This window comes from Felis catus, chromosome B1 (assembly GCF_018350175.1).
Source record: "Felis catus isolate Fca126 chromosome B1, F.catus_Fca126_mat1.0, whole genome shotgun sequence".
Lineage (NCBI taxonomy): Eukaryota > Metazoa > Chordata > Mammalia > Carnivora > Felidae > Felis > Felis catus.
Window position 1 is genome coordinate 35047144 of NC_058371.1, and position 26329 is coordinate 35073472.

General features: G+C 52.4%; 1 protein-coding gene and 1 long non-coding RNA gene across 9 annotated transcripts in view; one reads left to right on the top strand and one right to left on the bottom strand.

Annotated features, from left to right (window-relative positions):
- LOC102902122 overlaps positions 1-4104 on the top strand; it is a 59498-nt gene extending 55394 nt beyond the window's left edge. For 4 of the 7 annotated variants that reach the window (XR_006596471.1, XR_002155748.2, XR_006596469.1 and 1 more), the window contains one exon: positions 3670-4104. This is a non-coding gene — a long non-coding RNA (uncharacterized LOC102902122). Of the gene's footprint in view, positions 1-1206 lie in introns of all 7 variants that reach the window. The other 3 variants (XR_006596470.1, XR_006596472.1, XR_006596468.1) reach the window with 2 other exon arrangements.
- Positions 4046-26127, bottom strand: RHOBTB2 (Rho related BTB domain containing 2). 2 transcript variants are annotated; one of them, XM_023252487.2, is made up of 10 exons: positions 26005-26127; positions 18201-18402; positions 17409-17512; positions 16724-16909; positions 15074-16095; positions 14648-14766; positions 12841-12991; positions 9025-9113; positions 8100-8205; positions 4046-6794 (listed from the first exon to the last, which is right to left on the bottom strand). In XM_023252487.2, exons 1-10 carry the CDS (start codon positions 26058-26060, stop codon positions 6577-6579), a joined length of 2253 nt encoding a protein of 750 aa, XP_023108255.1. In that variant the 5' UTR covers positions 26061-26127; the 3' UTR covers positions 4046-6576. The 2 variants fall into 2 exon arrangements, with proteins under 2 accessions (XP_023108255.1, XP_006930701.1); XM_006930639.5 differs by lacking the exon at positions 26005-26127 and adding an exon at positions 22432-23027.
- Between the last annotated feature and the right edge of the window lie 202 nt (positions 26128-26329).

Genomic DNA, 26329 nt, shown 5'->3' on the forward strand with positions numbered 1-26329 from the left:
GCACAAAGCCCCACTTGGGGCTCTAACCCACGGGCTGTGAGATCATGATCTGAGTCGAAATTAAGAGTTGGATGCTTAACCAACTGGACCACCCAGGTGTCCCCACAAGAGACTCTTAATGATAGAGAACAAACTAAGGGTTGATGGAGGGGAGGTGAGTGGAAGATAGGCTATATGGATGATGGGTACTAAGGAATGCACTTGTTGTGATGAGCACTGGGTGTTGTATGGAAGCGATGAATCATTGAATTCTACTCCTGAAACCAATATTGCACTGTATGCTAACTAAAATTTAAATTAAAACAAACAAACCATACAGCTCTTGGAATATTCTAGAACTTTTTCAATGTGCTTGGAATAATTTTTATGAAATGTTGAGTGTGATAAGCGAACTGTGGTAATGTGTACAGTAAGATTCTATGTGGATTATAGTTATAGGCATACCTTATTCTACCATGTTTCCCTTTACTGCACTTCAAAGATATTTCATTTTTTACAAACTGAAGTTTTGTGGCAACCCTGAGTTGAGCAAGTCTATTGGTACCAGTTTTTCAACAGCATTTTCTGACTTTGTATCTCTGTGTCACATTTTGACAATTCTTGCAATACTTAAAACCTTTTCATTATTACTAATTTTGTTATAGTGATCTACGATCAGTAATGTTTGATGTTATTACTGTAATTATTTTGGGGTGCCACGAATTGCACCCATATAAGATTGTGAACTCAATTAGTAAATGGTGTGTGTCTTCTGACTGGTCCACCAGCTAGCCTTTCCCCAATCTGTCTTCCTCTCCTTGAACCTCCATATTCCCTGACTTACAGCATTATTGAAATTAGGCCAATTAATAACCCCAAAATGACCTCTAAGTGTTGAAGTGAAAGTATCAGTCACATGTCTCTCACTTTAAATCAAAAGCTAGAAATGATTAAGCTTAGTGAGGAAGGCACGTCGAAAGCTGAGATAGACCAAAAGCTGGGCCTCTCGCCCCGAGCAGTTAGCCAGGTTGTGAATGGGAAGGAAAAGTTCTTGAAGGAAATTAAAAGTGCTTCCCGGTGAACACAGGAATGGTAAGACAGCAAAGCAGCCTTATTGCTGTTATCGAGAAAGTGCGGGTGGTCTGCATGGAAGACCCAACCAGCCACAACATCCTGTTAAACCAAAGCCTAATCCAGCACGCCCTGACTCTCTTCAATTCCGTGAAGGCTGAGAGAGGTGAGGAAGCTGCAGGAGAAAAGTCTGAGGCTGGCAGAGGTTGGTTGACGAGGTCTGAGGACAGAAGCTGTCTCCGTGACATCAAGGTGCAAGGCGAAGCAGCAGGAGCCGATGTGGAAGCTGCCGCAGGTTCTCCAGAAGATCCGGCTCAGATGATTCATGAGGACGGCGACACTGAACAACAGGTTTACAACGTAGTGAAGCAGGCTCCGTTGGAAGAAGATGCCACCTGGGACTTTCACAGCTACAGAGGCAAAGTCAACGCCTGGCTTCAAAGCTTCAAAGGACAGGCAGCTGGTGACTTCAAGTGAAGCCAGTGCTCATTTACTATTCTGGAAGGCCGAGGGCCCATAAGGATGATGCTAAATCCATCCACTCTGCCTGTGCTCTGTACATGGAACAACAAAGCCTGAATGACCACACTTCTGCTCACTGAGTGTTGTAAGTCCACTGCTCGCTGACAGTGCACGGGTCACCCATGAGCGCTGATGGAGATGGACGACGAGGTGAACGTGGTTTTTGTGCTTGCTCACACAGCATCCATTCTGCAGCCCATGGGTCAAGGAGTCATTTCAACTTTCAAGTCTTATTATTTAAGAAATGCATGTTGTAAGGCTATGGCTGCCGCAGACAGGGATTCCTCTGATGGATCTGGGCAAAGTAAATTGAAACCTTCTGGAAAGGAGTCACCATTCTAGGTGCCATTAAGATCATTCGTGACTCACGGGAAGAGGTCAAAATAGCAACATGAACAGAAGTTTGGAAGAATTCGATCGCAGCCCCCACGGAGGACCGTGAGGGCTTCCGGACTGTGGTGGCGGAGGTGTCTGTGGGTGTGTGTCGGGGGGAACGGCGAGAGCCGGGACTGGAAGAGGAGCCTGGATATGGCACTGAATTGCCGCCGTCTGGTGAGCAGACTTGAACGGATGAGGAGTTGCTCCTTCCGGATGAGCAAAGACTATGGTTTCTTGAGGTGGGAGCTACTCCTGGTGGAGATGCTGTGAAGATGCTTGAAATGACAACAGAGGGGTCAGAACATGACATAAACTCAGTCGATAGAGCAGCGGCAGGGTTGGAGAGGCTTGACTCCAATTTTGAAAGAAGTTTTGTTGTGAGTAAAGTGCTATGAAACAGCATCGCGGGCTGCAGGGAAATCGGAAGACTCGATCAACACGGCAGATTTCATTGTATTATTTTCAGGAATTGCCGCAGCCACCCCGACCTTCAGCAACCACCGCCCTGATCAGTCGGCAGCCACCGACATAGGGACAAGACCCTCCACCGGCAAAAAGATTATGACTCGCTGGAAGCGTGGATGATGGTTAGCATTTTTTAGCAATAAGGTATTTTTTAATGAATACATCGTTTTGGACATAATGCTATTGCACATTTCAGTAGACTACAGTATAGTGTAGACATAACTTTGGATGCACTGGGAAACCAAATAATTCATTTGACTCTATTGTGATCGTCGCTTTATCGGGGTGGTCTGGAAGCGAACCTGCAGTATCTCCAAGGAATGCCCGCTCAAGTTTGCATGTGCACTGCGAGTTGTTTTAGGGTGGCATTCTTTTCAATTCGTGGCACTTTGTCCTCCTAACAGCGTTGCACGTTTTACTTGCATTTATTATATTGTAAGATGCAGTCATGTCGGATGTGTGCATTTACTTATGTGTAACTATTAAGGCTACAAGATGTGTATCTTCCGTTTTTATATTTTTGTATAGATTTATATGAGCATGAAGAACCTTTTGAAATGTACTCATTAGTTGGATTACCCAAGTCATCTGAATGGGAGGAGGCCACCATGAAATGAGGAGGAATACAAAGGGGGAAGATGAAAAAGCCCACTTCTAGGGATGGCACTGGTGGGTTCGGTGCTCCCTCATACCCAGTTAGCGCTTTCCAGGATTAGACGACCAGAAACTTCTAAAGTGCCCACTCTTTTCAACGTGATAATTTTGTGGCTGTATGAGTATTTATGTTATTTCTAGGCAGATGTTTCCAAGTAAGGAGAGTGAGGGGAAGTGGTATCCACATGCAGCCCTGTGTTTGGGTGCTCCCAAACACACTGAGGGCAGTCAGGCGTGGGCCTCCTTCTCACCTATGGATGGGGTGGGGGCGGGGGATGGGTTAGATCTGAGCGGCAAATAGGTTCTATGTCATGTGTCACTGCAGGTCACAGGAGTAACCCTTCAGCCCCGTTTTCCTTCTCCAGTCCTTCCAGCATATCTATATTCCAGTCATGGCGGGATAACGTTATAGAGGTCATGCTCGGGGCTCTTGGTTTTTTCCATCTCAAAGGTCTGTGTGTCCCCAGACTGGTATGGCTGGACCCAAACTGGAATCGCCTGAACGTCTGGGCACTTTCAGGGTCTCGGTGTTCTAGTAGAGTTCTGTGGGGGCACAACCCTCACGGCCTTGCTGTTTGTCTCTCTCCCACTTCCTTCCAGAGGCCCCGCCCTGTCCCTTCCCTTTCCTGGAAGACGCGAGTGTTTCCTGCCTCTGCTGTCCCTTCTGTGTGGGGCACTGTATCTTCAGGAGGAGCCAGGAATTTTTGTCAGTCAAGGTTCAGCTCACCTGTCCCTTTCCCAAGAGGACTTGAGCGCCCATCCAAAGGATTAGCCTCATCAGTGTTTGTCATGCTTACTCATTTAAGGTAAGCTGCGTCAGAGGACGAAGCCGATCCAGTCCAAATGGCACTTGGCGCTCAATAGGCACTTGATACGTGTTTCATTAGTGATTGGTGTTCTTTCGTGCTTCTCTCCAGGGGAAGGTGCCACCTTTGAAGAGGTTGTTGGACAATATCAAACAATACAAGGAAGGCCATTAGGTACAAAATACTCATGTATTTATGAATTCATGACCAAATTAAATATGAAACCTTATATAAAAAGAGGTGTGTGTGTTTTTTCTCCCCCACCCTCCCAGTCTCCACTAAAGCAGCTTTGAGTGACACAAGTACAGGGGTGTGTGTTCTTGTGACTTGCCCTTCCTGTCTCCCGGGGGACTGGAATTAAGCCCCTCCTCCCTCCCTTCCCCCTGGGAGGACACTAGCCCTGGTCTGGGCTCCCCCAAGCCTCCCCAGGTGGCATCTCTAGCTTGCCCCTGGGCCTGCTGGGTTCCCACAGAGCAGCTAGGAAGAGGCAGCGGGTCCCTGAGGGGTGAGCCCACCCTGGTTGCTGGGGTGGTCCTGTGGCTCCTCTGCTGTGGGCTTCCTGCACCTCCTGGGCCACCCTGACTTTCCCTCCCCTTGGCCTTCCTGCATCCTCATCAGTGGGCCACACTGCTCAGCCCTGCAAGCTCGCAGACACCCATTTCCCCTCCCCTTGGACGTGAGGTCTCTGTCCTCCCTCTCATCAAGAGTTCCTGGGAGGCCCTGGGCCCCACCTCTGGCTCCCTTCTCCAAGAGCCAAGGTGCAGAGTTGCACCCCCCTTGCACACTCCCTCCTGCCCCTGCTCGTTGGCTCAAGTCAACCTCACCCTGAAGCCAAGGGTGAGAACTCAGCAGGCAGGAGCACAGGTCTGGCCTGCCAGCCAGCCAGCCTAGAGAAGGGGAGGCAGCCACGGCTCTGGAGAAGTCTGCAGCGCAGACAACAGAGGTCATGGCCACTCCAGACCTGCCACGTCCTGCTTCTTCTGATGACTTACCATCAGATCTCTAGGTCTTGGCACCACAAAGCTGTTGCAGACTTTTCCTCGGTTTCTGGGTTTGCTTGATCCCAGACCTAAAGCCAGGGTCTTGCTGGTGGAGCCCACCCCAGGGTTCCACCCATCATCAGCGGGACTCTGACTTTTAAGTCTAAAAACGGTGTGGGGGGTGAAATATGGGTCAGGATCACGAAATAGGGAGAGGTCAATTGTGGCCCAGCTTTTCCCCATGGAGCTGCAAGCTGCTGTCTTAACCCCCACAATCCTCCAGTCTTGTCCCTCTCTTCCTGGGACTGACTTTGCTTTGCCCCCTCCTTCCCTTTTACCCCAAACCACCGCTAAGTGAGGTTATGTCCTGTGCTCCTTCATTACAGGGACTCCTATTCTCCAAGTTGGTGTCCTTTCCCCTGACCTTTGACCCCCAACACATTCACATCCTGTGAAGTCACTCTCTGAAGTCGAGGGGGATAACTGATTCTCAAGATGGGCAAAGTAGGGGTCCAATGCCACGTTTGAGCCCTGAGACCACCCTGCCCCTGCCCCTGAAGCCTCAATCCCAGCATGTTAAGTCAGAACTTTTGCTGTCCTCTGAGCAAGCCTGCAGGGCCAGGGCATCCTCAGTCACAGCCGGTGACAAGTCCTTGCCTGACAGGCACTGAATCAATTCCACAACCTAAACTTCTATGTCATCAAACATGGAGGCCCCTGTGCGTGAGCTATACAGGATCTTCTTGTATTTTTCTTCCTCTGAGGGAATAGAGAGGCTAAAGTGTTTTGGTTGGTGGTGATTTTGTTGTTGTTTGGGGGTTTGTTTGTTTTTTTGTTTTTGCTAATTTGGCCCCACCGTGCTAAGAAGCCATGCTAACCAGAGGCAGGAGGAGGAACCCAGGAGAGCCTGGGGTTGCTGCGCCCAGACCCCACCACCCACGTTCTCCTCTCCCCCTGTCCCAGCTGTTTCCTTTGGTTCCCACCTCAGGATCTGAGTGGGGAGGGATGGGGGAGGGAGAGGTTTCCCACTGCACCAAGAGGCACGGCTCCGAGGCCTGAAGCTCTGAACAGTCTCTGCCATCCTTTATCAGGCCCAGACGCCTACCGCCTAGGGAGGGCAGGATGGCTGCAGAGTGCAAGCCTTCCACCTGTGGCCTCGGCAGCTGCACCCCAGGATGTGGAAGCCTGGAGTTGGGCTGGAAGCTTAATTTCTACCCTGACTTCTCCAGTGAGGATCTGAGTAGGCGCTGTGTGGAAATGCCCACAAAACATCTGCAACCCTCAGGTCCATTGATGGAAAAAAGTGGCCAAGAGAGACAGGACCTTCCCTGCGCGCTGCCGCGTCCTGGGAGGGGGCCGCCTCCACAGACCAAGACACATAGCCGCATGGCCGGGAGAGTTTCGCTCGGGTGCCAGCGTTCTCCAACCCAGAGTCAGATGCCAGAGCTCTCCATTCCTTCCCTGCTCCCCACCTCCCAGCAATCGTCCGCCTCCTGCCCTGCTTTGGAACTGGGGACCCCCGCAGGGGTCCCTGTCCTGATCCACAAGGCCCCCCTCCTCTCTTGCTGAGCTGTGTTGGCTGGTGAGAACAGCCCTGCCCTTAGGGTCCTGGTTACGCGGGTCCCCTTGTCCCTGGGAGGTGGAGGGGGCGATGCAGAAGAGCAGAGGGGCGAAGGCGAGTGGGGAGAACAGCAGCGGGATCAGGAGAGGGTGGCAGCGTCTCAGACCACAGCCGAGGAGGAAGATGGGGACGACGAGGAGGCCGCAGAAGAGGACGGTGAGGACGGACTGTTCCAGAACAGCCACCGCCGCTTGGGCTGCCGTTTCAGGTGGAGATAGTCCTCCTTCTCACGTTCCTTCCGTGCCCGCTGGTAGTGATCTTCTTCCTTTAGGTACCAGACAGGCGGCCACCGGTGCTTCTCAAAATACTCCTGGTTTTCTGGAGCAGAACAGTAGGGCCGTAGTTAGAGGGCAGGAGAAGGGGAGAGAGGAGGGCTGGGGCATGGAGGGTGTCCAAGGGATGCCCGCGGCGGCCCCCACACTGCCATGGGGACTTGCAGCGGCCCCCATCCGGGTATCAGCCCTGCCTTCAGAGCCCCCGGTGCAGGTGCAGGGCTTCCTGAAGAAAGTCAATGCCAGCAGTGGGGCCGACAGCGTTGGGAAAAGGTCCTTCCACTATGCTGCACTTTAAAGGCAGAGGGCACACCCAGATGGGCTTCACATGCCCTGGCAATGAACTAGGCTGGGACGGAGCATGAGGAGGGAGGAGGGCAGCAGGGTGCTGGGCATGGCACAGGTAGTTGGTGGAGCTGGGTTCTGAGGGAAGCATCGGGAGGGAGGGCTGCAGGAGTACAAAGAGGGTCAGCCTTTAAAGGAAAGGCTAGGCTGAGGGGTTCGGACTGATCCTGGAAGGCGTGAGGGGGCATGCAAGGTTTAGACCAGGGCAGTGATGTGGCTGGAGCTGTGCCCTACACAGAAAATGCCACAAGGGTGCAAAGGAGAGACCAAGGGTAGGAGGACGGGAGGGTGCAGGGACAGCCTGGCAGCAGGGAGGAGGGCACCACAGCGTGGAGGGTGCCCAGTGGAGACCTGAAGAAATGGCTGGCAGGAACCTGGGGAGGCCAAAACATCTCTCCCCGGAGCTCGGGCAATTCCTTTCAGGCACCAGGACTTCGAGACATTCATTAAGCAGAGGTAGGACCGCAGGGACCTCAGAGGATACCAGGACCTGTGTTGTCCAAGCTGTGCCCTTTCTAGGTTGTGAAATCAACGTGGTGGGTCATGAGCAGCATTTAAAAACAATTTGTATAGTTTTTTATATGTGTACCAGCTCCCAACATAAAATGCATTTCTTATTGTGGAGTCTTGTCTGAAAAATACCAACTCTGGAAGAAAAAAAAATCAAGTCTGAAACACCAAAATGCCAAAACAACTAAAAAACACACAAAAAAACCCAAGTCTGAAAAACACCAAAAGTCCAACACCCTCTTTGTGCTTGTGAGAAATAGAAGCCCAGAGAAGTTAAGTGAATCGCTCGACGTCCCCAGCTGCCCTGCCCTCTGCCTGGGCTTCCCTCTGCTTGGCTGGATACACCTTTGCAGGCTGTTCCCCACCCGCAAGGTCAAGTTCAGCCCAAGGATCTTGGGCAGCCATCAGATGCCCTCAGGTCGAGTCAGAGATCTGGACCCAGGTTGAAGCCCCTTCAGCAGACGGGTGGAGCAAAGGTCCTGCGGGAGATGCTCACCTGGGGACATGGCCTTCATGTCTCGCGGGAACTTGCGGCACACGTTGTTGTAATTGGTGCAGATGTGGTGAAGACACCAGTCGGCCAACTGGTACGCACAGTGGAACTGGGGACAAACAGGAGAGCATCTGTGCTGGAACCCCAGGGCAGGGTCTGCACAGACACCTAGTGCTGTCTTCAGAGCCACAGCTTTGGTATAGACAGGCAATGGCCCTGCAGTTGTAAAGGGCCCATCTCGAGAGGCAAACCCATGCAAAAGTGTAAGAAAACATTTACTTTGCTCTTTGGCACCACCACCACCATCACATCACCTCTGTCCTGCCCCCAGCATCCAGGACATCCACAGCTGTGTGTGGTGCCTTCCTACCGTGTCCGTCCTCCTTAGATCCCACCCCAGAGATGCCCCCCTCCTCCCGTCAGGGACCAAAGCAGTCTGCACTAAGGTGTAGACACCCAGGCTTAGAGAGCTGACCTTCCCAGCTGCGTCTAAATACCTCAGAGCCGCAACTCCAACTTCATCAACTAACTTCTGGTGGTAGAATTCCTACACTCAGAGGGCCGATGTGGGAGATTTCGCTTGTTTGCTTGGGGATGAGGAGGTGGGCAGCTAATATTAGAGGAAGGGTCCTCAATGACCGAAGGCAGGCTGAAACCATGTCTACACGCGAGACTGGGCTTCCTTCCCCTGCCTTATGGTTGCACGATGCCTCAGTCCCTTCCCGCCATGGCCAGCCTCTCCTCTCGGCATGTCAGAGTGTGTCCTCTGGCAGGAAGGATGAGACGGGCTCTGCCGAATCAGGGAACCAAGTCTAAAAATGGGCTCCCTTCCTGCCCACCGCCTCCCAGGCTTCCCCAGTCGCTGCCAATGAGCATACAGAGCCCAGAGTCAAGAATGTTGGAGAGATCCCTTCCCCAGCCGTCATACCTGAGCCAGTTCTAGGAACACAAGGACATCTCCATCAATGTCCACCATCATCTGAGTTGCTTCCATCAGCCCGGTCACTGTGTACTGCTCTGTGACACACACAGCCAGGAATTAGCTGAAGAACCACACGAATGGATATGTACTCATTTATTCCCCCCGGCAGGGACCCCACTGCAGGGCAAAGAGAGATGAGGCCAGGTGGAAGTCCCAACAGGCCGAGAAAGGCCATAGCCAATTTAAGTCTGCTCCCACCAGTGAGGAAATTGGGATTACAGCAAGACTTTCCCGGTGCAGTGGGGATGGGGAGTGAAGGTGGATGTCAGGATCATGTAAGAGAATTGTTCAAACTATGTATGTCGCACCCAGTAGTCTGATATATGTAGGGTAAAAGCCCCCAGTGGAACCAGCCATTGACACGGACGGGAGACGGCAGTAAGTCTCAGAGTTCTCTCTTTTGCCAAGAACTACAAATTAGAACTATGGATTAAACCTAAGTGTTTGTATTAATTTAGATTTTAGAACAAATTGTGTACTAACCTTACATTTTATGTTAAAACATTTACATTGAAAAAGTAAACACTCTTGGGGCACCTAGGTGGCTCAGTTGGTTAAGCGTCCGACTTCGGCTCAGGTCATGATCTCACGGTTCGTGGGTTCGAGCCCCACATCTGGCTCTGTGCAGACACACTCGGTGTCTGGAGCCTGCTTCTGATTCTGTGTCTTTCTCTCTCTCTGCCCTCCCCTGCTTACACTCTGTCTCTCTCGAAAATAAAATAAAAAATAAAACATTTAAAAAAAAAAAAAAGAAAAAGTAAACACTCTTAATCCTGAAGTTTAACTGTATCAGTATAGACTCATGAGGTATCTTTAAAATATACTTCCCAGCTCAGTCCATGGAAAAAACCTAGAAACAAGAGCTCGAAATGATACATTGGTAATGGGCATCCCTCATGCACAGATTATAGCCTGGAAATACCATTTCCTATAAGAAGCAGACTTCTTAGAGAAATGGCTGATTCCAGGTCCAGGGCAGGAAATGTACAAAACGAACCTGGAACATCTTGTCATTCCACATAACCAGAAAGCTCACTCCAATGCCAACTTGAAGAGGTCCCTGCTGGCAAAAGGTGCGGTGCAGTACTTGAGCGTTAATAAAGTAACTGCAATTATTTGAAACCGATCAAGTACATTCAAACCTAAAAGTTGGTAGTAATCCTTAAAAATAAAAACTAACGGGGCACTCTCCAAAGGTGATGGGAACCAAATGTATCTTGAAATCTGGTCAGCGAAGAGGAAACAGTCAAGCATACACCTGCCCCTCCTGTATGAAACCATACTACTCGGTAAACAAAAAGTAGGAGGGAAGCTTCTCTCCTTTTAGAAGGATTCCAACAGATAAAGAAGGAATGCCTGAATTGGAATATTACCATTTCACAACACCTAATAAGTCAGCGGACCCATTGACACTCAGTGGCTGCTAACATCGCAAAAAGAGAGAAAGCTTCTTGATGAGAAACAGAAATGGGGCACCTGGCTGGCTCAGTCAGTGGAGCATGTGACTCTTGATCTTGGGGTTGTGAGTTCGAACGCCACGTTGGGTGTAGAGATTACTTAAAGATAAAATCTTAACAAACAGACAAACAAAACAAAAACAACCTATGAAGTAGTTTTAGCAAAAGAAAATTGAATACGAATCTGATCTAGCCTCTAGAACCAATGACCAATCAGTGAAATCTAGATTTTCTAGAACATCAGTGGGCTTTTCCCAATAGATAAGTTGCAAGGGGGGGGGGGGGGAGGGAATCATGGACAAGGAACCTTTAGATTAGAAGAAACTTAAAAGGCATATAAAAAATAAGACCATGCTATAGTGTTTAAGGGTGCACACTTAGAAGATAAAACTATGAAGAGTAAGGCAGTGAGGCCATAAAAAATACCCTACAAAAGACTAATAGGTAAAGTGTTACTCCTGAGGAGGGAGAAGGACCCGGCACTCGGGTGGACAGGCAGGGGGCTTCTGCTGTGGCTGGCAAGGGCCTAGCTCCTGATATGGGTCATTTGAGTCTATAATAATTCATGAAGCTAAACATATAGTTCATGTATTTGTGTTATACTGAACAATAAGAAGTTTTAAGCTTGAATTAATAACTTCATAGAAAGCATACCTCATGAAACATAAAGCATCACCAACTGTACCACGCTCAACACTTGCTGCTAATCCGTGACAAGGTACATACACAACACATGCTTGTATGTTTTGTAGTGTTTATGGGCCATTTCCCGGGACGAGTCATTCAACGGTATTTTCTACAAGCCTTTCCATGTGACAGTGCAGTGTAACATTTTTGATGGCTCACTTGTTTCTGATTGCCCACCATGATAAGGCAAACTTACAGAAATATCTTTATACGTATTTTGCCTTTGGGTCATTTCTTTGGAGATAGTCTTTCAAAAAAGTTGAATTACTCGGTCCAAGAGTTCGGGAGCTGTCTGTGCTCTGTGAAGACCACACCTCTTTTCACAGGGAGTCCTGGTGGACTTACTGTTTCAGGTGTGATCTTTAGAAGCCTCTCTCTTCCTCCCCACCCGAAAGCCCTCTGTGTCTCCAACTAGGCTCCCAACTAACATTCCAATTCTTTTTTTTTTTTTTTTAACGTTTATTTATCATTGAGAGACAGAGAGAGACAGACCATGAGCAGGGGAGGGGCAGAGAGAGAGGGAGACACAGAATCTGAAGCAGGCTCTAGGCTCTGAACTGTCAGCACAGAGCCCGATGTGGGGCTCGAACTCACGAACCGCGAGATCATGACCTGAGCCGAAGTTGGACGCTTAACCGACTGAGCCACCCAGGCACCCCTAACATTCCAATTCTGATCGACGATTTCTTCCTTCTTCCTACGACCAAGCCCCATCTTATTTATAACTAATTTCTCATCACGGTTTTGCCGTTTTCCTCATCTGTAAGTCCCAGTCTTCATCACCTGTACAGTGCCCCAGCAGCTCTAATGCTAGGTCCTTCCCTTAGTCTCAGCTCAATATCTTAGGCCCTGCTCTCTGCCCCCTGACCTGCCCAAGAACATGAACCCCGATATCAACACCAGCACAGGCACCAACACCAACACCAACACAGCACAAATGCCAGTTCCAACCTCAACGGGAGCCTTCTGCCTGCTTGCATCACTGGCCCCAGACCCCCTTCATCTGGACCATTCCTGTCCTGCAGCCCCTGGGCCCCCAACAGCCTGCTGCTCAGTGTCCCTGTTGCCTCAGGCCCTGCTCCATCCTGAGGACCTCTGCATTTGGCCTTCTCTAAAAGCTGAGCTCTCATGGTCTTTTCAAGGAACTAGGCAGGTCAATGTTTATTGTCTGTTTCTGGAAGAACCAGAAAGCGAAGGTGGAAGAGAAGGAGGAGGAAGAGAAGAAGGAAGAGAAGAGAAAAGAAAGAAGGCAGAGGAGGAGGAAAAGGACCCAAGAGGGGATGGGGAGTGAGGAACTGCGTTCTATTCCTCTTGACTTGAGCTTGCCAGAGTGAGACCCAGCTGGGAGAACACCCGGCGCTGTCATCTGCCGGAGACAAGACGGTTGGGCCCAAAACCCTTCGCAGAGAGCCTACAATGTGACACCACCAAGCACGTCTCTCTCACTTCTTTACATCTGTGTCCTCTCCAAACCCCAATACGCATCGACATATTTCACTGGGTGTAAACACATTCCCTTGGTGCTAGCAGCCTGTCCCTTGGGAGGAGACAGGCGAGAGAAGAAATAATGACTTCTGGGGGTTTCCCTGGCTTCTCCCCCAGGGAGATCCTCGCGTACCTGTGAGGGCAACCAAGTGTGGCAGGCAGAGGCGGTTGGCCAAGATGATGAGCTTCATGTCGTCCAGGTCGGGACTGGAGGTGAACATGCCCGTGTAGAGGTATTCCAGCACTGCCCTCATGCAGCTCTTGCTTGTGTAAGGAAACACCACCTGCAGGGGGAAGGAAGACAGAGGGCCTCAGTGAGGTCCAGCTTTTGGGAAGGAGGAACTCAGGTCTGAGAAACTCAAAAGGCCCTGGTCCACACGGGCCGGGCTCCCCCAGGCTGGCCAGCCATCCTGCCGCTGCCCCTGTACTGACTTGGGAAGCCCTCAAAGGCCTGCATCCCAGAGCAAAACCCTGCACGGAGCCCATGTGCTGACAGCACCAGTGAGCAGGGCTCTGACAGCTTTAAATGGGACCTAGATTCTCATTGGCATGCTTCCAAAGCCATGCTGGCTTGGAAGGTGTTTGAAGGAATCCTTCCTTTCACCTGAACCCACACCCCAACCCCTCCTGGCCTTGCAGAGGGCAGTGCGAGTGGGATCGGCTTCTCTCTGGCTGCCTGAAGAGGCTGCTTTGGGCCCCTGGGATCTCTTCAGAGCAGTGCTGCAACAAAAACTGCTTTCTCATCAGGCACAAGTCTCCCCAGGCGGCGTGCAAATCGTCTGGAGCTTTGAAGCTGCTTCTATGGTACCCAGAAGTGCGCAGGGCTGGCCGCCCCTGGGGCTCTGGGGAGCGCCTGGTCTCACACTCACAGAAGCCAATCCCACTCACGCTTCAAGGTTCAGAGACCAACTCACATCTCAATCCCTCCACTTAGCCTTCCGGAAGGGCTTCCTTCCCAGAAATGTTAAGAAATTCCTATTCTGTGTCACAGGACGCTATGCTGTGTTAGTCCTAGTGCAGTCTTTCGCTCAAGTATTTGGTGAGCTCTACTGAGGGACCAGTGTGGATGGGGGGTGGGGTGGGGTGGGGACGATTTGGCGCAAGTGCAAGACCCGGTCCTCACACTTGAAAGAATACCAGACCAGTCGAGAAAACTGTGTGGATACTCCAAACCTCGTGCGGTTGCACAAACTTGTACCTTGTTAACTGCGAGGCTGAGTGATGGACAATTAACGGTAAGGGAGCTTAAAGAAAATAGAGAAGGGGCGCCTGGGTGGCTGAGTCGGTGAAGCGTCCAACTTTGGCTCAGGTCATGATCTCACCGTTTGTGAGTTCGAGCCCCACATGGGCTCTCTGCTGTCAAGACAGAGCCTGCTTCAGTTTCTCTGTCCCCCTCTCTCTCTGCCCCTCCCCTGCTCTCTCACGCGCATGCTCTCTCCCTCTTCTCTCTCAAAAATAAAAAAATAAACCTTAAAAAAAATAATGGATTCATTTTAGGACACACAGAACTTTTTCCAGTTGGTTCACATGTGTTAGGGAGAAAGCAAAATACAACGTATAGAGCCAAGGAATTGGAAGTCTCGAAGTCCGAACCTCTCCTTTCTACTTACGTAACTTTGTACCAGACGCTGAACTCCTCAAGGGCCTCACTTTCCCTATAAAGTGGGAACACTATGCCATATGTGTGAGGTGATACAGGAGATAATGTATCAAAAGTGCCTTCTAAACCATAGAGTGATGATGTTACTATAATTCTCTAATATATCGTAAAATCCTTGGCTATGGGAACCATCTCATCACAAACGTCTCTGGAGTTGGTCACTCAGCGGTTAGCAAGCACACAGTCGGTGCCGAAGAAAGTACCAATAAATAGCAGCTGCCTCAGGTGCGAAGTGTGTAGGTCTGGCTCTCCCTCCCACCCAGTCCCATCCTGGCCTTACCTCCCTGGTGGAACTCTCCACAAATGGCCCCCCAAACATGGCAGCCATCCAGTCACAGCTGGAAATCAACAGGGGCTTATGGGCGCTGATGGTGCCATCATCCAGGATGAAAGTCACATCTGTCCAGGAGGAGAAGAGGCATCACGTGAGGATGTGGTGAAAGAATGTGGGACAACCAACCCCAAAGATTGCCACCGTGCCCAGACAACCCACTTCCTTCCGAAGCCACGGCTGTGGAGTGCTACGTGACCAAGCTCTCAGGCTTGGGGGACTAGGCTTCAGGAGCAGAGCCACCACATCTCCAGGACATCAGCCGCTGAGATGAATGACTCAGAATGCTAATCAGACCAACCTGGACTCTCGAGAAGGCAAACTGGAGGGAACTTCCCTGCCTTCTGGCAGTCAGTTCCTAAGCACAATCCGTACCTGAGAAGGTGCCCTTTGCCAAGCACTCCTTAACCCGGTTGGTCCGACGGACATGGAAGGCCTTAGTGATCTCTTGGTTCATGAAGGCCTCATTGTTGAGAATGTTGGCCACCATCATGCGCAAATCAAAGACCTCAAGCAGTTCAGCGATGTGGGCGATGTGCATGAGGTCCCGCTCGTTCTCATCCAGCTCCCCGGTGTACAGATACTTGAGAACAGCCCGGAAGGGCCCCGGCTGGATGGAGTTGTCCATTTTTACCACCACCATCAGCCGGGATTTGTAGGTCAGAGGATCTTCAGCCATCTCTTCCTGGATGCTCACAAAAGCTCGGCTCCAGGAAGACAGTACTCGACCCCTCCCTGGCAGATACCCTGTTCCATTGCCCCGCAAGATCCCATCGCTGGTTGAGGCGCGGAGCCCAGCAGGACCCGAGCCCCCGCCCTCCTCCACGCTCTCGCATACATCAAAGCTGGCCGCCCGAAGCAGAAAGTCCCGGCCATGGTGGTGGTGGTGGTGATGGTGGTAGTGGTGATCAGGGTGACCCCGGTGGTCCTCTGGGCGGGGGCCCCCTGGCCCCGAGGGGCCCCCCAGCTCCCCCTCACTCAGGTCCATGAGGAACAGGTCGTAGAACTTGGAGGAGGAGGTGGAGAGGTAGATCTTGTGGGCAAAGATGCGCACCCGCTCCTGCAGCACCAGTATGACATCCGCGCACAGCGGGTCCTCCAGGAGGTGGGCGGGGCACTCCTCGCTGCTGGAGGGGGGATCTGGCACCACGATGATGGGGGGAGGCGGCTTGGGAGGCAAGAAGGGCGCCTGCAGCAGAGGCCGCTGCACATTGCGGAGGTGAGATTTCCAGAACTGCAGGTGCCGGCGGGAGATGAGTGCGGCGCGGATGGCGTTGTCAAAGACGTCCTTGATGCCGAACTGGGCCACCACGCTGGTCTCATAGTAGGGGATGCCCAGCTCCTTGGCTACCTCCCGACCCTTCTCTGGGGGAAGGATCTCATTGGGCTTGATGGGCCTGGGAGGTTCAAGAAGGAAAACTAAACATGTTGGTGGGGGAAGAGAGGAGGGGCGGGGCAGGGAGAGGCAGCTCTCCAGAGCCTGCCTGTTCTCCAGGGGGCTGGAGATTCTCTGCTCAAGATCTGTCTCTGCCCCACTCCTGCCCTTTCCTCCTCTGTCTGGTCAAATCTTACTAGTCCTTCAAGTCCCCTTCCAATCCCCTCTTCTTGCAGGAAGGCTTCCGTATTTCTGCCAGAGCCCCCGTCCCACCCGCTGCCAGAAACTTCTGGCAATGAGCATGCAATGTTCCACATTGGATTTTAACATGTTCAAACATCGAGTTCATCTCTCAGCATGATCATAAGCCCCTTTCATGCAAAGACTACCTCTTTTTCACCTTCTCTCCCATAGTGCTTAGCCCAGTATTACCCACACAAGGTATAAGAGATGAATGAATAAATGAATGGATGGATGAATGAATGAATAAATGAATGGGAACTCTTTCTGGCCCCCTATATGGCTTGCTTCAAACGGAGGGTAAGGTGTGAGGCTGAGTGGATTCCATCAGAGCTGAACAGGGAGCCATGGAGATGCACCCCCTCCCTCTGTCTTCCTCTTCCCCCTCCCTGGGCACCCACACCCCTCACCTAGCCAAGGGTCGCCTGGCCCTATTGACGGCCTCCAGGTCAGCATAGCGCAGGTCCAGCTGGCAGCCCACCAAGATGACAGGTGCTCGGGGGCAGAAGTGCTTGATTTCTGGGTACCACATGGTCTTGACATGGTGGAGGGAATTGGGGTTGGCGATGGAGAAGCACAGAACCACCACATCGGATCTGGGGGCGGCAGAGTGAGGTTATGGGCAGAGAAAGCTAGTGGTAGGTTACCTGCTCCTGGCAAAAGGGAGAACACACATACCCACCCCACCGCTATGCTACAGTCCCACATCTGTCATATGTATCTGCTCACATGACTTTACACAGAATGCTTAGCATTTTAGAGCTTTCAAAAACCCTCGTTTTGACCTCACAGCTATCTTACAGTTTAGAAATTACCATTTCACAAACCGTGGCTGAGAAAATCATTGAGAACAGTTCCCCTAATTGCTCATAGTCACAAAGCTGATAGGTAGCAGGTCTCAGAGTCTAACCTGGCCTCCTGACTCCAAACCCAGCTCCTTCCACCACCCTGGGCTGCCTCCCCTGTGAGGGTTTGCCATGCTGTTTTCTCTGCTCCCTCCTCCCAGGTTAAATTCCACAGTGTTGCTCCCTCCTTGGGAAAGCAGAGAAAACCTACCCACTTGGCTTCCTGTAGGCAACCAGAGGCCTTACCTACCTCCCATAAGCAAAGCGGCGGTCTTTGTGGTGGTCTCCAAAGGTGTCCCAGAGGCGGAGGGAGACGCTGACATCATCTACCACATCTCTGGAGCGTTCCAGCACCTGTGGGGTGGGCCAGGGGAGAGGAGTGGGAATCGAGGGCAATAGTTCTAGGGGCCCCCCACCAGTCAGCTCAGGCTGGTGCCAACTCAGCCCTGAGGGTCCCAGACAGCATGGGGGTGGAGAGACAGAGCTAATACCTCTGTCTGTGTGTCCTGCCCAGCACTATATCCAGGGGCCACCTCTGCAGACTCAATGGCAAGAGCGGCCTCTAAGCCGGCCAGCCGGGAAGGGACTCTAAGAGGGCCGACTGTCATGGTGTGGAAGGGAGCTCAGGGGGCCTGCCCCGTTCCCAGCTTTACCTGCAAATAACAAGCCTCTGATTTTGGTCTTGGCCGACAGCTTCTCTCTTCCTCTCTGCCCTCAGCTCTCGAACGCCTCCCTCCCCTCAGTGCTCCCCATTACTGGGGGCTGTGATTATACAAGATGCTGCGTCCCAGGCAAATCTTGGGTCTTAGGCACCAGCCCGGCCATGCAAACCCCAGATGGTTAAGGATCCCTTCGCTGGGGTGGGCTCACCTCAGACCTTTCTCCAGGGGCTCCTTCCTCTTCAGCTGCCTCCACCCCATCCCCGGGGGCCTCCGTGAGCTGAGCACAGGCCCGGCCGAGTTTGGAGACACTGAGCCATGGTTTGGGAAGAAGCCCAGATACGCAGGGTGGGACCCCCAGCCAAGTGGCCTTGCAGCCTTACCTCCTGGCACACCCGATACTGGTCGATGGCCCAAACCGTGGGCACATGGGTGGCAAGCAGCTGGTACTGGGTGAGCGTGGCATTGCAGGCCCGGGCACAGATGAGCCTGGTCTTGCCCACCGCGTTGTCTCCCACCACAACGCACTTGATGGTCTCTACGTTTGGCCTTTCATAATCCATGTCAGAATCCATTAATTGGGACCTGAGGAACAGGAGCATAGTGGTCAAGGTGGCTCCACACACCAGCCCCCTGAGGGCCAGGGCCAGCGGCCCTCCTCAGCCGGGACCGGCCCCTCTGCCAGCATTTGAGCAGAGAGGGAGAGAAAGGAGCAGGCAGCCATCTGGGCAATAGTTCTGTGGGGCCTAAGAAACGGGGGGCCCATTCAGGCCGAGAGGAGTGGTTCCACCACATGAACCACTGGTCTGCCTCCTGTTGCCACCATCCTCCCGCTGGGCTCCGGCTGGGGGAGGCCTGTGAGAGAAGCCTAGGCAGAACCTGCCTCGGGCCTGTCCCCACTCTCCCAGGAAGAGGAGAGTCCGCCTGGGAAGCGCACTCATCATCCGCTCTCCTCCTCTAGGCAGCAGAACAACAAACAGCTGAGAGAAGCAGAGTCCCGGCCAGGTCCCCACCCCTTCCCAGCATGCCTGAGGGCAGGGCCACTTTAAAATTTAATGGACTTGTCAAAGCTGGGTGGCAGCTCTCCTGGCCTCCACTTTTGCCTGTCTCCCTCCCTGGTGGTAGATTTTCAAACCCTGGCTTGTCTGTGGCTCCCCTTCAACGCTAGTCCTCAGCCTCTTTCAGGGAGATGCCAGAGTTTTTCTTCCCAGTCCCTCTGGGTTGGAGAGGCTCCTGGACGCACCTGGGCAGCCCGTGGGCCTCCCCTCCCCTCCTCTGGGCCTGTCATGTTGCCTGGATGGCTCGCACGGCTGCAGGCCCAGTTTTGAGATGGCAGAGGGGATAAACATGGGCCTGTGACTGTATACTCCATGGTCAGGGGGCCTGGCCACCCGTACTCAGGTGTGCCCTGAAAGCACCTGCAGGCAGCCTCAGGGAAAGGGAGATACGCCCCCTTCCACACTCCCCATTCCTAGAGAGGAGGGCTCTCAGGCTGGAAGCCCCCAGACAGCTGGCGCTCCTGGAAGGGTGCTCGCTCAGTTGGCTGCATGGGTGATGGGACTGCTGGGAGACGCAGAGGACCAGAAACTTGGACCGGAATGTCCAAGCAAATGCTTGCCTCGGTTTCCTTCTGTGTTGGGCACAGAGGGAGGGCTTATCCACCCACAGAGAGGGATGGCTCAAATTAACAAACAGAATGCCCTTTGGTAGTCGAAGTGTCATATCAGTGTTTAAAAGCTGTCACCAGGAAGGGCCCCTCAGCTTGAGGGCTTAGGGGGCTTTGGGTGGCAGTCGCCCAGTGGTATCTACTCTCCTGAAAGGGGAGAGGGGAGGGGGAGGGGGTTGGGCAAGGCAGGCATTATTAGGAAACTCAGTTTCACCTAGGTCACTGGCCTGCTCACAGTCCCTGGGTGCACGAAGTCAGCCGGGGGCTGGAGCACACTGGAGGACTCCTTCCTAGGCCAAGGAAGGCTGAGCTCATAAGAGTCCTGGAGGCAGTCCAGGTGCCCTCACTGCTGAGCCATCCAGCAAGAGAGCAAGGCCACCAGCAGCAACAAAGCAGCTCCATTCCTGCCGGGCTGTAACTGGATGCCAGCCTGCAGGAATGCAGAACTGAAATATCCAAGTAACGATGGCAACTGGGATTTGCGCGAGTAGATACATCTCAGCAACCTAAGCAAAAAGTGCAGCAAGGACTTTTCAATGAGACAAGCACCCCCTCCTTCTTGGAATTTTACAGGAACTGGACTCTAAACAACAAGGGGTCTCCATGCAGTCCCTCCCCGCTCTCCACAGCAGGATTCCTCCTGCCTCCTCTACCCACCTCACCCTCCTCAGGGGCAGCCATTATTCTAACCACCACCTTGCCTCCGCCCTGCTGTCTCCTGAGCTGAGGACCAGGAACCCCACTTTGATGGTTCCTGGTCTCAAGTCAGACAACTGGGAAGGAATCATCCGGGCTGTAGTTTCTGTTCTACAAATTGAAGAACAAAACTGACCGAATCCCAAATACAAATACGATTAGCTGTAGGAGACGAAAACCCACTAGCCCATAGAACTTCCTTCTCAAATTTAGGTTCTAATGGCATGTGGGTGTGTAAGCAGAAGGGGGGATGGGGAGGCATGGAAGAGGGGCATCAGTTCTTCAATTCAGGAGCATCTGGAAGGCGAGGAGGATGCCAGAACACCAGCAGAGCAATGCAAGTTCAAAATCAGAGAGTTTATGATTAAAATACCCCTGCACACCTCATGCACCTCGAGGGTTAAGTAGGGGACAGCCAACTAACAAGTAGGAGAGGAACACTGCTGTGAGTTTAGACAGCAGACCTGCTGGGTGCTACTCAGGCTGGACAGCCTCTCCTCATCCCTTCTTCAGCTGCTCTGCAGCCTTCCCCTGCTTGTCCTTGGACCTCCTCCTTATTTTTACCATTTTCACCCACTCCACCCCTGTCCTGACTGCGGGACTTCATTTCTAGGAAACTTCATACCTAGGAAAGGGCAAATCACTTCACTTCTCTAGGCATCAGTCTGCCCTTCTGGAAAATGGGTATGAGGGCTTTGGAAGAAAGTTTCCCAAATCGTGGTGAATTCGTGCCAAGAGAGTCTGGGCAGAAAGGAGGTATTTGTCTTCTTATGTAATCTGGTATTATATAATGCTAGATTACATATCTATATATGTAATTCTATCTCTTTTTAAGATACAGACTGGCCCAATTAAGCCAGCAGACAAAACTCTTAGTCGAATCAGGCCCGTCTTAAAGGCGGATCCTGCACTGGAGACAGCATGCCAAAGCCACCAGTAATGTAATTTTTTTGCTCTAGAATATTGCTACTTTACTGTACCATTGCTGATGTATGATGATACAACCCATTCAATGAGCTTCTCAATTTCCGTTTCCCTGGCACTCTCCTTCAATGACTCTAGACTTTTCCACATCCTCATTCTTTCCGAGCCTCTAGACTAACCACCATAAACTATGGCTTCCTTGCCATCCAGCCCTGGGTATCACAACCCCCAATTCATTCCTCTCCTTCAGTGATCCCAGAATCACATAGATACTCCCTCCCCACCCTGTCCCATGATCCCTGTCCCTCTCTCCACAAACAGCCTCCTATCCACTGTTCTCCTAGATCTTTGTACTCAGGCCAGGCCAAAAGGCAAGGTGTGCTCAGATTAGCTACAACCCTCAGCGGCTCCCAGTCCCACCCCCACACCCCTACACACACTCTTTGCAGAGCCCAGAAAAGCCCCCCTTTCCCTCCCACAGCTGATAGGAGGCTTGTTCATCTGTAGCTGCCCTAGTCTGGTTGTCAAGGAAACAACAGAATCTCCCTGGGAGCCTGGCTTGTCTCCTAGCAACCAATATCCCACATCCTGCATCTTACAAAATGCAAAAGGGAGGAATATCCTGAAAATGAAGGTAAAAATCGAGGAGGATGGATAGGAAGGGAGAATCGGGAAGAGAAGACCAGAGAGGGTGGCCTTGGAATTAAAAGAGGCTGCCAGTGGGTTGCTGACATTGTAATATCGGGAAAGGTGGGGAGATGAATCCCTCCTGCAGATCCAATGGGCAGCAAGACTCAAAGGGATCTTGAATGATCGTATTGACAAAAAATGCAAACCTAAACACATGAAAAAGCCTTCTCAGACATCAACAAACAACGCTAAGCATCTCTCCCATAGTTTGCCGGAACTCTGATGCACAGACTGCAATGGAGTTGGGTTGAAAGAAACATGTCCGGAACGGCGAGCAAAACATCCAAATTCCATTGGTTTTTAACAGAAACATTTCCACCACTCTGGACCTTTTTTCCTGACACGCTGCTCTGCACACACACACGAAATAAAAATAATTTATTTTAAAAATGGGGAGAGGGGAAGGCCACGACACGCCAAGGCAATCAAGTCATCCGCCTTTCCCTAGAAAAGCCCGGAAAAGGTTAGTCCCACGCCCCCCGAGACCCCAACAGCCAAAGCTATACCGAAGGGGAGAAGGGGAGCGGAGGGAATGTCAGAAGGGAAGCAGATAGGGCCGGGAGGGCACAGGAGGGCGAAGCGGCGCGTTTCCAGGTAGCTTGCAACCCGGCCATAACAGAAATTAATCATTTACTTACACCACTACATGTGACGGGGTAATTTCTAGTGTAAGGAACACATCTCTTCCTGCTAAGCACGCTCATTTTAGTGAAATGTCTGGGGGTCACTCCGCGCGTGCAAGTTAGGACGATGCCGGCGCCGCCGCGCTGCTGCTGCTGCTGCTGCTGCTGCTGCTGCTGCTGCTGCTGCTGCTACAGGCTCCGGGCCCGGGTCGCGCTAGATCAGAAACTCTGACAGAGCAGCCCAGGCCGGACGGCGGGCCGGGAGCGGCCGCGCGCGCGGCACTGCAGCCATTGCCTCTTCCGGATCAGCATCTCCCCGCGCCCGGGGCGCCCAATGTCATGGAGGCACGCCGGAGTGGGCTGTGCGCGGCCGCTCAGACCTCGGGCGGCTGGGCCGCGCCGCCGCCGCGGGTCCTCTGGCTGCGGAGGCTGGAAGCGACGCGCAGTTGAGGAGAGGGGCGAGGCCGCCGCCGCTACGCGCCCGGCCCGCTCCGAAGGCGCGGCTGCGAAGACGCCTAGCGCTGCAGTCCCGGGGACCGCTCACGACCTCCTTTTTTCATTCACAAAAAAAGGAAAGGGAAAAAAAAAAAAAAAAGAAAGGGAGGAAGAGAAGGGGGAAAAAAATCGCACCCAGGGCGACGGCCGTGACAGGCTCCGCCCACCGCGGAGCTCGGTTGGTGGAAAGGGGTCTGGGGGCGGGGAGGGGGCGGGGAAAGAAGGGGATTGGGTGCCCTGCGGCCCCGCCCCCGGCCCCGCCCCGCGGGGCCTCTCTCTCCCTCCCGCCCTCCCTCCCTTCCCCCCTCCCGGAGGCACGCGACTGGGAGGGTCTCGGCTCACCACCGGTGGCGGTCTCCTCCCTCTACCTGGCAAGGGGCAATACCTCGCTGGACTCCCACGGGGTTTTCCCCTTTCCTCCGGGAAGCTGACAAAGAACTCTGAGACGCATCTTAGCCCTGGAAGGGATGCCGGTTAGGGAAGGGGAACTTGACATATTTTCCTTGTCCCTTAAACCCAGGCCTCCACCCCTTGCCCCTGGGGAGAGGAACACAGCGTTTCCATACAGGCCCTACTCTGGCTTGAGAGTTTTCCTGGCACTTGAGGGCCTTCCTCCCTTGATCACCACCGTGCAGCTAAAGCCTGTGCCTCCGACTGCTGTGGCACATGAGTTTTAGAGTGGGTCACTGTATCGCCTGTATCTTTTCCCATCGAGATCTTCTCCTCCTCTTCAGCAGTCTCTGCTTCCATCCCACCCCCATCCTATTGCCACCTAGAGTTTACCAGTATCTTCTGACCTCTTAAAAGAAATGCCATGAAGACACTAGCCCCAGAGACAGTGCCTAAGACACCTTTGAGTTCTCCGTCTCGATTTACTCCTCTGTAAAACAAAGAGATTATAAGGGGTGACATCTGTAATATGAGCAGTCCCCAAAGGAAGTTTATATGTTCAAGGCTGGTTTGATTATGATGATCTTGACTACTGGTAATTACAGCAGCCAGCTCAGTCCAGTTTGATCCATCTTGTCATAACCTCTGGACAATTTTTAAAGTCGAGACTGACATGCCTCCCACCTAACCCCCTCCAACTTGTGCTCTGAGAATGCAAATCCACTTTAATACTAGTTTATGCAAGATATGATCAGGAAGAGAAATCCATTGCCAAAAAAAAAAAAAAAAACGAATAAAACATGAATTTTGTATTCTCTGAAGCATGCTTTCCGTCCATGAATGCATATAATTGGAAGCTGCCCATTAAGGTATTTGTGATAAATGTGCTTTCTGGCCTGGTCCATGTTCATTCAATAAGTGCCTGATTGGTGGGGGATGCTACCCCTGCTCCTTCTGAATCCACCCAGAGCTGGAGAAGAGGTTAAGAATGACTGAGGGTGCCGCTTGACCCCTCTAGTGAGGATTCAGTCTCCATAAGAACAGAAAGTATTGGTTGGAATACACGCGTTGGAAAGAAACTTAACCATGTACAGGTGTGTTCTTCCCACATGTTTGGCATTGAAGAGCCTCAGCCCATCTTCTGTGTGCTAGAGGTCCCTGCCCCAGAGGACAGCCTAGCATGACATCTCTGTGTGGGTGCCACAGAGGCCATGGCCTCTCCCACTGACACCCGCTTGCCCCCACCCAGCTCCAGAGCGCCAGCCTGTTGGCTTCACGTTTCACACAACACAGAAGGAAAACAGAACTGCCCTCTGCCCAAAACCATGGGCGCCTAGGCCTGCCTCTATGGAGCCAATGCCTCCTCCCTCTTTGGGAAAAGAGCCAGCTGAGCCTGCGAACGCCCCTGCCCAACCGGGCTACCCTGTGGGGGTTCAAAGGTGTAAGGCTGGCCAAATGAAATTGCACCCCTGTTCCCATTTGGCAAACTGCCTCAGGCAGAGCCAGGGTCTCCCGCTGAGGGACAACAACTTAATTCCCTGTCTTGCTTTTTGCACACAATCTTCTTTCTCAGCTTTTCTTGAAATGAGAGTCCTCCCTGATAGCATCACCTCTCCGGCATTCCCAGTCAGAGCCTCCTCCAACATCCCTTCCCTCACCAAAGCCCTCTTGTGACTCCTCCTTCCCAGTGACGTAAACCCCTTGAGCCTGTCCCCACAAGGCACCCTCTCCAACTAGCCCCATAACCACCCTCCTCAAGGACATCAACGAGCTGCCATTTTCTGAAGCTGGTGAGCAGGAGGCCCAGTCTGGGGAGAACACTCTCCTTCTTGGTTCTCAAGAAGGCACCCATGCAGCAGGCCCTCAGCCAATGCCACAAGCCCTCCTGTTTCTGTGGCTCTGAAGGCGCCTCTTCAGTGCCAGCCCAAGCTCTGCAGACCCTGCTTGGTGCGTCCTCCTCCACCCTGCACGTTCCATTTGTTTCACAGGCAGCTCCAGCCTTTCTACGGTTTGTAGGCTACTGGTCTCTCTTCTCTCTACCCTCTCCTGGAACACTCAACCCTCTGCAAAGCCCACCCCACAGGCCTTCTGACATAAAATCTGCCCCCCTCCCCAGCAGTGTGCAGTCTGGGCCACATGGCATTGCCACCCTGTGTTTGGGACCAGCTGAGAGCAAAAACAGAGGCATCTCAACATGCAGAGCTGGTCAGGGTGAATGAGCCAAATCTGGAAAGTCTAGAGTCTCTCAGCCTCCTTGCCCAGGGCTCAGGGGATACCACCAGGTACTCACAAGAGACAGAACCCTTCTGCACCTTTGCTCAAACAGTTCTCTCAGCCTGAACACTGTTCTCCTTCCCATCCCTCCACCTGGATAATGCTTACTCATCCTTCAAGCCTCAGCCTAGATGTCACTTCTTCCAGAAAGCCTACCATGAATACTCCCTAAAAGTCTGCAAGTTTCCCTCCCCTTCTTCTGTGCTCCCCGAATAATACCAATCACAATGTTCTATCATTGGGTCTCTCTCTCTCCCTCACAGTACTGAGAACTGTTTAGAGAAGGGACCATGCTTGTTCAAGAGCTTCCTTCTTGCTGGTCTGGCAACTAGTTTGTAATAGGAACTCAATAAATGCTTGATGGAAGAACGAATGTTTGGGTGGGCAACCTGATGAGGAGGGACTTGACACCACCCAGTGGCTACTCACATGCTGTCCAGAGAGGTCTTCCACAGCTTGTACTGGCCTTGTCTTTGGGTAGCCATTGCTCTGTGTTCCCTCCGGGCTCCTGCCTGGGCTGGACAGAAGTGAATGGGGCAGCCCAGGGGAAGACTGTGAGAGAAGTAATAAATAGCTATAAGTTACCCAAAGTAGTGCCCAGGTCAGTCAGCCCAAAACAGAGGATCTACTCAGGGCAGGAGTGTGGCTCCTTCTGTTCAGGCCCACTGGGCTGAGACACTCAGCCTGGAGGCCAAGACAGAGGCCACCCCAGGGAATCAAGAGGCTCCTTGAGGGACAAGAACTGGGTTCATGG